We start from the raw sequence: 12088 nt of genomic DNA on the forward strand, positions 1-12088 counted from the left end.
CCCCATACCTCTCAGATATGGCTACCACACCCCAAGGTGCACACAACCTCAGGAGGCAGGGCGTCTTGGAGAGCCTTCAATTTCTCAGAAATAAGTTTATCTGACCGGTGACGAGGGAGCTTTTCAGAAAGTTATGGAGGAAGATGTGACAGACACAAGGGGCATCAGAAGTAAGAGAACAAGTGGTCAGAAAAGCCACGCTGCAATCAAAAGGGGAAGCCATGCGGGCAGAGTCCCGGCCTCAACTGGCAGCTCTGTTTTTCAATGCCTGAGGCAGGGTTGCTGGAGTTTTTGTTTGGGGGTTCTTAGCTTACACCTTTATCCGTTTATGACTTTAGTTGCACCTAAGTTTTACTTTCTAAAAAAAAAAACGTGTATGTGCACAGTCAGAACACCTGGATCCCTACAAAGGGCCCCCCTCCTTCGCCTTGAGATCCTTTCCTGACAAGCCCACGCCGGCCCACAAGGGTCTCCTGGGAGCTGGGACCAGCTTCTCTCGACTTGGCCCGGGCAACGTTCTGGCTGCGTGCTCCCTGCTGAGAGCAGGGACAGCGACCTGGGCTGGAGCGCTCTGACATCCCTCTTCCCCACCCCCAGGCCCGCGTCCCCCGCCGGTCTTTTACCTCCATATCCTCCAGGTAATCCTCCGGCTGCGGACACGCCCGCACTCTTTGGTTAAGAGACCACGATCCCCGCTGTCCCCTCAGCTCCCAGCCCGGGTCACTTTCGGGCTGTAGCGGGCACAGGGCGAGTGGGCGGCGGCGCGCGCCTGGCTGCACTCGGCTGCGGGACTGCCCCAGCTGGGGGCCCTGCGCCAGAGAACGAGGAAGGAGGAGGAGGAGGAGGGAGGGACCGAGGGACGCAGGAGGAGGGGAGGGGAGTGGAGGGGAGCAGGGAGGGAGGCCGGATCGGGGTTTAAATTTAGACACAAATCTAAACAGATACTGTCCCTCCCAAGGCAGGACTCAAGAGCCCGAGCCACGACTCCATTAATCTGCCCAAACATGGGCTGGGCAGCGCCGCGCCCCCTTTCTCGCGAAGTTTCTCAGGACCCTGGGCTTTGCACGTTTTCAGACCACCTCAGCTCTCTCTCTTTTAGCCTGCATACTTTCCTTGTCCCTCTAATTAGAGTTGCCTTTTCACCCTTTTCCTCTTTGCCATTTCCTTCTTTTTCATACCAGTTTTCCCAGCCTCCGTTCCTCCTTCCTTCTCTCCCCCTCCACATCCTTTCCTGTATTACTTACCGTACCTGGCCTTCCTGTATTCAGTAGCCTAATAGGATCACCTTCGCTTTGATTCCTCTTTTCCTGGATTCCACTTGCAGGAAACAATTATCAGTCTGTCCATCTATTATCTATTTGTGTATGGAGAAGGAGAGAAATCCAAGCAAAGTTTGCCGAGTTTCCTGCCGCTCGCAAGCACCAAGCTTCTCTTCTCATCTGTTCTGATTAATGCAGCCTAGGGGGGTTGTGGGAATATCTGCTCCTACATGCTGCTTGCCAAAGGACCTTTTTTCCCCCAGTCCTATTAAATATAGCAAAGAGCACAGTCCTAAACATTCGATTCACATAAGGCCCAGCTTAGTAACTCTCCCTAGGGAATGCCGGTTTGTACAGCCCTCCAGACAGCAAAAAGGCTGCGTGGGAGGGGTGTAGGGACTTGAATCTGTGCGGAGGCCATTGTCTGCTACTGGGTTATAGTTCTGGGTGCCCCTTCAGGGTCCCATTTCTAAGGGAAAATGCCTTCAGGGAACTGGCTGACAAGGATGCCTGTGTGTCTTCTTACAGCATCCTTCAACTCCAAACCTGGACCTGCTATGAAAGGGGGAGAGAGGCAGCCAACATAGTGGTGGACCATAGTACAGGGTGTTGGTACTGCCCCTGTGCAAAGAGCCCAAGAGAAACTACGACCAGAAACCAGCAGAGAACTCAGCCATGCTGCAAAGGCTACCCTGACTGCTTCTCATCACAATTGGTCTGTGGACCTTGAGGTCACAGGCCTTCTAAACCTTACTTTGTAAGACATGATGTCAGGGGCAGTCTCTGTTCATTGACCTCAGCAGAATATAAGGGAAAGACCTCTGCCTTCAGAAGCAGACGGAGGGTGAGATTCTAGTCCGATGCTTTCTATGTGTTCCTCTAGAAAAACCTCTTATCTGATCTTCATTTTTCTGCATCTTCTCGGTATAGTAGATGCGTGGAAAGAGCAGCTATTTTAAAAGCATGTAGTCTCATTACATAGTTCAGATGGATAGGCACCCCAGTAGTCCTTTCATTTAAGAGTCAGAGATTCTGGGCTCCAAAGAAAGGATTCCCTTATTCTATCTACACAGCTGCAAGTAGGTTCTAGAACAGAGATGAAGGAAGCAAGAAAGGAATGTCTTGCTGATCTTGAATTTCTGATCCCCTTGCCTTGGCTCCCCGGTCCTGGGATGGCAGGTGTGTGACTTCAGGTCAGGCTGATTTCCCCTTTTTCTTAGAGCTGGGTGTTCCTTTCCACTCAAAGACAGCAGTATGAATCTTTCCGGCTCCACAAGCGTGCCGGCGGAAGTGTCTACCCAGAAGAAACCGTTGGGCCCAGATAATACCACAGCCACCAAGGTGAGATGCAGCTGCTCTCCTGCCCCCTCCCTCCTCAGGCAGGGCCTCCCTCGGCTGAGGACAGATGGATCCACAGAGAAACCACCACAGCCCCTCCATGTTCCCTGGAACAAGTGCAGACAGAGCATGTTGCTGCACCAGAGCTCTTTGCCCCCTCAAGGCCCTTCTCCCAGGGGAGGAGTAGAGCAGAGAACAGAAACCCAGAGCTGCGCTCAGCAATCCAGAGTATGTGTGGGATGTATTCTTCTGTTATCCTCCTCCCACTTCTGTAGAAGAGCACCAGAAACCAAGGTGGAGGCAGGCAAGCTCATACACACTCAGCTCTTCTGACAACCAAGGGAAAGAGAAAGTGGCTGTCTTAGCGCCCCCCCCCCCCCACTCCACTCTCCAGGGTCTAACTGGCTCAGCCTGGGTTTCCCTTTTACACAGTCTAATCATCTAAACCAGCTAAACAAGAAACAGAGGCAAGACTATGGAACCCCGGAGATGCAGCTTGGGTCAGGAAAGGGCAGGAGAGGAGATGCCCCTGTATATGGACAGCCCTTACTGGCAGGCTGTCAACGAATGTTGGATGAACAACTATGTGGAAAGGTGAAAGAATGAAGAGCAAGAGCAGACTGGCAGAATCTGTACATGGGGACGAAAGTCAGAGAGTTACTCAACAACTACATTGGCACCAGCTCAAGGTCCTAGGGGAGAGAGGACTTCGTGGAAGAGATCATCAAAAGCCATAAGTGGTATCTGAATAGACTGATTGGATGCAGAACTTCCAGAGGCTCCAATTAGCTACCTCATTGCAAATGGTCTTCTAGTGATGCTGATCACTTATTTTAATTGATTAACAAACCTGATGTAGCAACTCTGTTCTAGTTTCATTTCTGTCACTGTAATAAAATACCCTGACCAAAAGCAACATAGAGGAGAAGGGGAATTATTGGTGTAACATTCCAGGTTACAGCCCATTTATTTGGGGGAAATCAAGGCAGGAACTTAAAATAGCATGCCCATAGTCAAGAGCAGAGAGTAAACACATGGCCCTTTAGTGCTTGCTTGCTCTGCTAGCTTTTATCAGGCCCAGCCAAGGGAATGGTGTTGCCCACAGTGGGTTAGGTCAACTAATAATCAAGACGAACCCCCCACAGGCCAACCCTAGCCAAATAATTCCTTCTTAAACTGATTTTACATTGTGTCAAGTTGGCAGTTAAGGCTACACAGCATAGTCTCTCTGTGTCCCCGGCTGGCCCCAGAATTTCTCAGAACTGTGATCACAGGTGTACACAGCCCTCCTGACTTGATTGTCTACTTTTAATATTTAGAGCTGGAAGAAAATGTTCTTTAGTGACCATTAAATACTAACTAAAACGTATATACAGTTGTCCCACAATGAATGGTTCCAGAAATACTGGTCCTGCCTTCCACAGGTATCCAAGTCTGTGGAACTCAAGTATTTTGTATATAATGGCATGATAGTTGCATATAAGCTATCACAAAGTTCTGTATACTTTAAGTCACCTCTAGCTTACTTAATTCTTAAAAATTTCTCTCTCTCTCTCTCTCTCTCTCTCTCTCTCTCTCTCTCTCTCCGTGTGTGTGTGTGTGTGTGTGTGTGTGTGTGTGTGTGTGACCACACATATCACACAGCCCATGTATGGAGGTCAGATTCAACTTTTGAATGTTGGTTTGTTGGTTTTCGCTGTCCACTCTGTGGGTCCAGGGGGTCAAATTCAGGTCATCAAGCTTGGTGGCAATTAAACCTTTACCCACTAAGTCATCTTTCTGGCCACAGATTACTTTCAATATCTATTGCAATGTAAATGCTATGCCAGTAATTGTGTTATTTGGGAAAAGGAGACAGCAAAAGTCTGTATGAGATCTATAGATGTGTATTTTTTCCTGAGTACTTTTTGAATCCATGGATGTAGAATCACAATTACAAAGAGCTGATTGTCTACATTTCAGGCCTAAATCCTGGGAATGTGCTAAGATAAACAGGACACCTAAAAGCCCCTGATTCATTCTACCACAAAGAAGGGTGGGAAGATTCACGAGGGAGGTTTTCAACCAGGCCTTCCTATAGAGATCAGCAGATTGGCCCCATTGGGAAATCATCAATAATGTCAAGGAAGGTAGGAATCAATCTCCTCACTGTAGGGGTGCACACCTCTAATCCTAACACTCAAGAGGCAGAGAAGTCCTGTGACCTCAAGGCCAGCTAGAGCTGCATAGCTAGTTCCAGGCTAGCCAGAGCTACATAGAGAAATCCTGTCTTAAAAATGAACAAACCCAACTTGCAAAGGTAGAGGGCTACCATGAACCCTGAGGTGTGTGTGGTACTGAAGAAGCACATACATGGGGCTCATGGTTTTCAGTCTATAGAAATGATTGTAGTGGTAGATGTATGTCTGTGTATATGTGTATTTCTTCCTTTGATGCACTGAGATGGCCCAGGAGCAATGGTATGCAGTAACAGCATCACACAGCCCTGTACCTTTGTTTCTGACCATTCACTAACAGAACGGATGGATGCAGTCCTATACAATAAGAGTAGCCCAGGAAAATATCTTATACCAAGAAATAAGAACATTTTCACCGGATCATAGAGAGATGCTAAAATGACACAGAAGTCAGTTTACTTGTGAGAGTAAAGTGAGTGACTTCATAGAGAAGAAGGTTCACGAGTGACCAGCGAAAATCCCACCAGGGAGGGAGCAGACCACATCCTGTGCAGTCTGATGAGACATAGAACCCACCACTGCTTCGGTGTTATTTTAACCAAAAGGGACTAACTTGAGCCTAATCAAGAAGAGCATTGCACAAACCAATAGGAAGTTATTTTTCAAAATGGCTGGTCTATAGCCTGTTTTGTTTTTGTTTTGTTTTGTTTTGTTTTGTTTTGTTTTGTTTTCGAGACAGGGTTTCTCTGTATAGCCCTGGCTGCCCTGGAGCTCACTCTGTAGACCAGGCTGGCCTCAAACTCAGAAATCCGCTAGCCTCTGCCTCCCAAGTGCTGGAATTAAAGACGTACGCCACCACTCCCTGGCTGGTCTACAGTCTTATGAAGAGTCATTGTCAATGTTGAGGGAGGCCCAGGAAGGGCTTTGGTGGGGGAAAGCTGCAGACATGTGACAGCTGGTTCAACCACATAGTTTTATGTTGTCTCGTTTGTCTAGAAGCATGTTTCAAAAATTGTGAGGAGTTTACATAGAAATGCTAAAATGAATCTTGAGCAAAGGGCATATGAGAGAGATCTTTGTACTAATTTTTCAGTTTTCCCCAAGTTTACAATCATTGGGCAGGAGAGATGATTTCATGGTTATGAGAACATCCTGTTCTTGGTTCCCAGTACCCTCATCCAGAGGCTTACCCCTGAAACTCCAGCTTCATCGCTAAGAGATCACGTACCCTCTTCAGGCTGCTGTGGGTACCTAAACCCTCGTGGCACACACACAACGCAGATGCACAAACATATACAACTTCAAAAACTATATTAAACTAAATAAATGAATAAAAATAGTAGTGAGGTAGGGAGATACTGGACTGAGCCCAGCTCTGTCACTTCATTTCCCAATGCTAGGGCCAGGTGACACTGGCCTGGTGACAGGTAGTGAGCACTAGGAGTCTAGCCTTCAGATAATGCAAGATAAGACAGGGAAGATATGATGATTCCAACACGCCTTTTCGAAGACTTAGTGTTGCTTCCATGGGTTGAGTTAATATCTCTCCCCACACCCACCCCATCACTGAGGCTGCCTTTGAACTCACTATATAGCCAAGAATAACCTTGAACTCCTGATCATCAGGCCTCTACCTTCCGAGTATTTTATAATTTTGGAGAAGAGATTTAACAGAGTGGAAGGCAGCCCGGCCACCCAGGTAGAGAGAACTGGCAGCTCTGGAGCCCTGAGGGAGGGCTGCTTGCATAGCAGCTCCAGGAAGGGGAGGCCATGAGGGAGCCCAGATGCGTTAGAGACGCCTAGCCAGCACACTGGACTGACCAACCGGCTAAAGGAGAGAGTGGTAAGAACCCAAAGGCAATCCAAAGGTTCTAGCCAACGCTCCCTTCCTCTTCTGAGGTATGATCTTAGGGCTAGGAGTAGAGTTTGGCTAACTAAACAAGCCAGTTCTAGCCCCACTAAGGTCATTCAGGTCACTTGTGCACCAGCTTCAACTTTAGCTGCCAGAGGTGATGACCCAAGGAGATTGGAAAAACTAAGGCCCCTACTCCACATAGGTTAGGGGGTGGAGCCTGATGCTAGTGTACTCATTTGCAAAACTCTACTGAAGCCTTGCTTCCTTACCATTTGTTTCTTTGTCTGTCCTGTGGTGGTCTCACTGTCCGCCTGTCCTGACAGAAACCAGCTCTGTCCCTGTGCTCCCCACATCTTGAATGAATTCAGTCAGTACTGGATTCTGGCTCTGAGATACTCCATAGGGATCCGGTCCCTCCATCTTGCCTCTGCATGAAGCGAGCTGGTCTTGGCTAAGCTGCACATCTCCCAACTGTTCTCCTCGCCTCCATCATTGCTTACCACCCCACCCCCCTCATCTGTTCTGGACCCTCCAGAGATGGCTCTCAGGAATCCTCAGGATGAGGCTGAACTTCTTGCAGGGCTCCTTTGTGCCCTTTCATGACAGACCACATTTACTCCTCAAACCTCTCGGAAAGCAGAGGCAGGAGGGTTGTTAGTTCAAGGTTGGTCTGGGCTATGTAGCAAGACTCTGTCTCAAAGAAACGAAGAGGAGGACAGCCACAAACCTCCCAAGGACCCTCAGTATTATTTGATCATGTCATTTGAATTATTCCAGGGCCACCAGAAAGTTCTTTTCTGTTCCTGGAATACATTCAAGACAGGGTTTCTCTCTGTGTAGCACTGGAAGTCCTGGATGTCTCTCTTTTAGACCAGGCTGGCCTCAAAACTCACAGAGATCCACCTGCCTCTGCCTCCCTAGGGCTGGGATTCAAGACGTGGGCCACCACTGCTGGCTCCTCTTGCTTTTCAGGAAGCTAACTCCCACTCACCTCCTTTAAATTCTCAGCTGAGGCTTCCTCTGCAAAGCCTTTCTCGGTGTCTTCCTGACCTAACCCAGCACTGGGAAGACTTTGCTACAGCCCACTTACGTTCTCCACAAAGTTCGAGGCTAACAAGGGCACACTTCATTCTCGTGGGTTTCGTGGTCAGTGATGGCTTCAAGTTTGATGTCCATACATGCTGGATGAATGACAAGCAAGCACCGAATGGACACTCGCTCTATACAAAAAGGAAGTGCCATCATTTGTCATCCAGTTCTTGCCTGTCTCCCTAAAGATGGACTAAGAAAGTACAAAGCACAGAGGTTTAGGGTCAGCTTGGTCATCACCATTCTGAGCCAGCTGTGACTTTTGATTTTGTCTCTCAGATTCATCGATAAAATAGGAACAAGGGAATTCACTGCCTTGCGTTGTAAGGAAAGCTTATAATGGTGCTGTCATGTGATTGTACTAAATACACTCATCAGTAACAACAGGGACAGAAAAGATTAAAATCAGGGGCTGGGCCAGGTAGCACACTTCACTCACAATATAGTTCCCAGCTCACCTCTCAGTTCCAAGTCATCCAGCCCCAAGTGATTTCCACCTGCTTTTTACAAAAAGCTTGGCCACAGCCTGACCTCGAGAGAAAGCCTTATTGGGCTTCATTTTTCTCCTTTGTACTCTGTTCTTGATGTGGCTCTTTTCTCATGCTTTATACATGCCAGAAGAGAGAGAGGAGCAGGAGGAAGAGAAAGAGGAAGAAGAAGAGAGAGGGAGGAGGAGGAGGAGGAGGAGGAGGAGGAGGAGGAGGAGGAGAAGAAGAAGAAGAAGAAGAAGAAGAAGAAGAAGAAGAAGAAGAAGAAGAAGAAGAAGAAGAAGAAGAAGAAGAAAATGATTTTTCATACCACAATTTGGAATAAAATTTGCAATATTGAATAGTGATCATTATGGAAACCATTCTTAGGTTCCCCATAGCTAAAGAACACACAAACAAGTATCTATAGTTTATTCCTAGTGTGAGCAGGAGCAACTACCATTCTTAATGTTACTGGTTCCTCTTCTTCCATGTGTAAACTGACAATTCTTGGTGCTAAAGTTTTCTGCATGATTTTGCCTTTTGAGGGTATGTCACAACTCCATTGTCTAAACTCACATACCTTCCCCTACCTCCCTACTTCCTGATCTGTCTATGACTTAAGACTTTCCTCACCTTGTACATCCAATACTGTAGGTGCCGTGAGGCACGCTCGGGGGCCCTAACTTACTAGACTGTCACTCCTCTGAGAAAAGGAAATCTACTACAATTGAACACTATACTATAGATTCTGAAGTGGTGGGCAACTTGGTGTTGCTGGGTCCTGAGGAAGATCATGCTGACAAGTATGAACTGGTCCAGGAAAGCCAGGGGGACAAGAGGAGGGGAAAATGGGCCACGGTGGAGTGGAGAATGGGAAGGTGGTGACATGGGGGACAGGGCCTTATGAATCTTGAGGAGCAAGGGGTGGGTAGACATGAGTGTTCCCCAGAAGTCAGACTGAAGACACCCTCAGGCTGGTAATGTGCATTCCAACAGGGCGCACACACAACCGTTTTTGAGCAGGTGTAAGTCTGGGGTTCAGCTCCTCCTAGGAAAGTCAGCTACACACAGTATTGATCTGCCAGTATTTTACCATTGGTTTTTTCACAGGGAAAATAGGTGATGTATGTGTATGTGTACGTGTGTACGTGTGTGTGTGTGTGTGTGTGTGTGTGAGTGTGATTATGTGTGTGTGTGTCAGTGTGATTATGTGTGTGTCTCTGTGTCTGTGTGATTATGTGTCTGTGTGAATTTGTATGTGTATGAGTTTGTGTGTTTGTGTGAGTGTATCTGTGTGTGTGAGTTTGTGTGTGTATGTGTCTGTCTGTGTGAGTTTGTGTGTCTGTGTGTGTATGTGAGTGTGTCTGTGTGTATGTGTATGAGTTTGTGTGTCTGTATGTATGAGTGTGTATCTCTGTGTGTATATTTGTGTATCTGTGAGTATGTATCTGTTAGTGTGTATCTGTATGTGTGTGTCTGTCTGTGAGTGGGTATGTGTGTATATGAGTGTGTCTGTGTGTGTATATGTGTTTGTGTGTCTCTGTGTATGAGTGTGTATATCTGTGAGTGTATGTGTGTGTATGTTAGTGTGTCTCTGTGTGTGTATGTGTGTGGTCTCTGTGTATGAGTGTGTGTCTGTGTGTGTGAGTGTGTATGTGGGAGTGTATCTATGTGTGTGAGTATATCTATGTGTGTGAGTGTGTATCTGTTGGTTTCTATTTTGTTTCTTTTTCCTTCATTCACACAGGAAGGGCTTTTACATGGCAACAAAAAGCAAAAGAAGAGTGATCTAGGAAAAGCAGGGGCCCCCGGTGAGGTCTGAGGCCCAAGTTTACTACAGGCAGATTCTGTGAGAAAGCAGAATTACTCAACCTTTCTGCTTCTTTTATGTGATGTGAACTCTCGTCAGCCATGGGTACAGAACTCCTAAAATCAAAACCCACCATGAATCTGAAACTGTGGCTCAATGAGCTAGGCACCGAATCTGACCCTGCACAGCAGGGCTGGTTCAGAAAGAAAGGGAAGAAAAGGGCGCAGGGCCCCCCTGATAAAAGCCACACAGAGAGAGGAATGGTCTCTCCGGGTGAGGAGTAGTGTGGGTGGCAGTGGCTGGGGAGTGGGGTGGGTGTGGGGACAGGGAGGAATTTGCATCTCATGGCTCAGGCAGATCTGAAAGCTCACATCCTGTTTTTCTGTAGGTTGGGCGCATCGGGCTCCAAGAGCCTCCTCTGACCATGGCCTGCCTCAGGAAATGAGTGTCAACAGTCTTGCAGATAGGAACCAAACTTCTGGGTGACTGACTACCCAAGAAAAAGCAAGTCCAGCCCCACCAGCCCCTGCCCTCCCTCTACCCCACTTCTGAGACTCTGGGCCTCACCCCCTCCTCCCTGGAGACTAGCAACAGGAAGTTCAATTAGCTGGAACACTCTGTTCCCTTGACATTTTTTGTTTTAAATCTGCAGCTGTGTTAAGGCTTCACGAATCCTCTCTGGCTCTGCATCTTGGGTCCATCTCTTGGCCTGTCTGGTGCTTTTCCTCCCTCATCCATGCACAGAAGACTGAAAATATGGAGAAAATTTGGCACCAAGAACTGAAGCTATGTTACGGCACGAGAGCAAGCAAATGAGAACGAAGGAACAGTTTGCAAGACACGGAGTCGAATGTTGAGAAAACATCAGGGGCTGAAATGCTGGCTAAGGTAGGCTAAGGATGTTGGTCTGACTTGGGAATCATTACTGAAGAAAGACCATCAAGATTGTAAAGGAACCCTACATAAACTCTCCTCACTCACGGTGCTCACCCCGTATCAGCCACGTGTGGGTGTATCTTCTCTCCTAACATCGTACACTGCCAACTCAGCATTCACTGCAGCCGCCTGCCGTATTCACTCATACATTCAGGAAGCAGTTGGCACTGAAGTGAACGAAGCTTCCTTCTCTCTGTCCTTTAATCTCAACCCAGCTTGTCAGGTAATGAATAAAATAAACAGAACCAGTATAAGCAAGCTACAGTTCTCAAATGCAACTTGGTCCTGGTGGAGATGCTGTTTCTTCTTTTCCTGTGGCCACTTCTGTCTCGCTACTTGTCAATGTTTCCGTCTTCATGGAGCATGGGCGCTCTGGCACTCTTCGACGGAGAGGGACGCCATCCCTCGAAGGCTGCCTTTCCTTTTGTTGCCTTGCACTCAAGTATAGAGAGAAAATACCTCAAGAGTTAGACTAAGAGAGAAAATACCTCAAGAGTTAGACTAAGCCTCCGAAGCCATCGAGCACTTTAGGAAGGGAATTAATCTCTCCCAAGTTCTCTCTCAACAGACCGGAGAAGAATGTCCCTTCACTCAGTGTAGTAGCCTATCCATTACTGCACATGTGTAAAGCATCAGCTAAAGTGTCTTCTCATTGGTTACTCCGGATATGCTTCCTGTGCCTTAGTGACCACTGCTTCTCAGACTTACGTGTGAGAGAACACACCTTAACTGTGTCCTATATATCTCTATAACCACACTCAGAAATCCAGACGATGCTACAAAACCCAGGTGCACATCTTTTATTAGCAACTGGTCATCCTGGGCTTGCTCCCTGCCCACCTACTTTTTCTTCCTTCTTTCCTTCCTTCCTTCTTTCCTTCCTTCCTTCCTCCCTCTCTCCTGCCCTCCTCACCCTCCTTCTGCCTTTCCTCTCTTCCTCCTTTTCTTTTTTCCTTTCTGACTCTGAAGATCAAAATCATAACATCACACATAAATAAGCAGTCTGAGAAGTCATCCTCAGCTGGGCTGTCATTTCTAAGACCATCTGCCAAATTTGATATTGCAACAAATTCTAAGCCATATATCTATGGCTTTGGGGATTTTACTCTGTTTTCTTTCTTTCTTTTTTTCCTAATTATTCTTTTCTTTCCTTC

The 12088-nt window shown here is 47.3% G+C and overlaps 1 protein-coding gene across 2 annotated transcripts in view; it reads right to left on the reverse strand.

Moving 5' to 3' along the window:
• Positions 1-839, reverse strand: part of Rcsd1 (RCSD domain containing 1) — a 62293-nt gene extending 61454 nt beyond the window's left edge. For both annotated transcript variants that reach the window (XM_031388132.1, XM_031388113.1), the window contains exon 1: positions 624-839. In XM_031388132.1, the coding sequence (XP_031243992.1) occupies positions 624-629 (6 nt within the window). In that variant the 5' untranslated portion in view covers positions 630-839. The remainder of the gene's footprint in view (positions 1-623) is intronic.
• Positions 840-12088: the final 11249 nt, after the last annotated feature.

Source organism: Mastomys coucha, unplaced genomic scaffold, assembly GCF_008632895.1.
Source record: "Mastomys coucha isolate ucsf_1 unplaced genomic scaffold, UCSF_Mcou_1 pScaffold1, whole genome shotgun sequence".
Classification (NCBI taxonomy): Eukaryota; Metazoa; Chordata; class Mammalia; order Rodentia; family Muridae; genus Mastomys; species Mastomys coucha.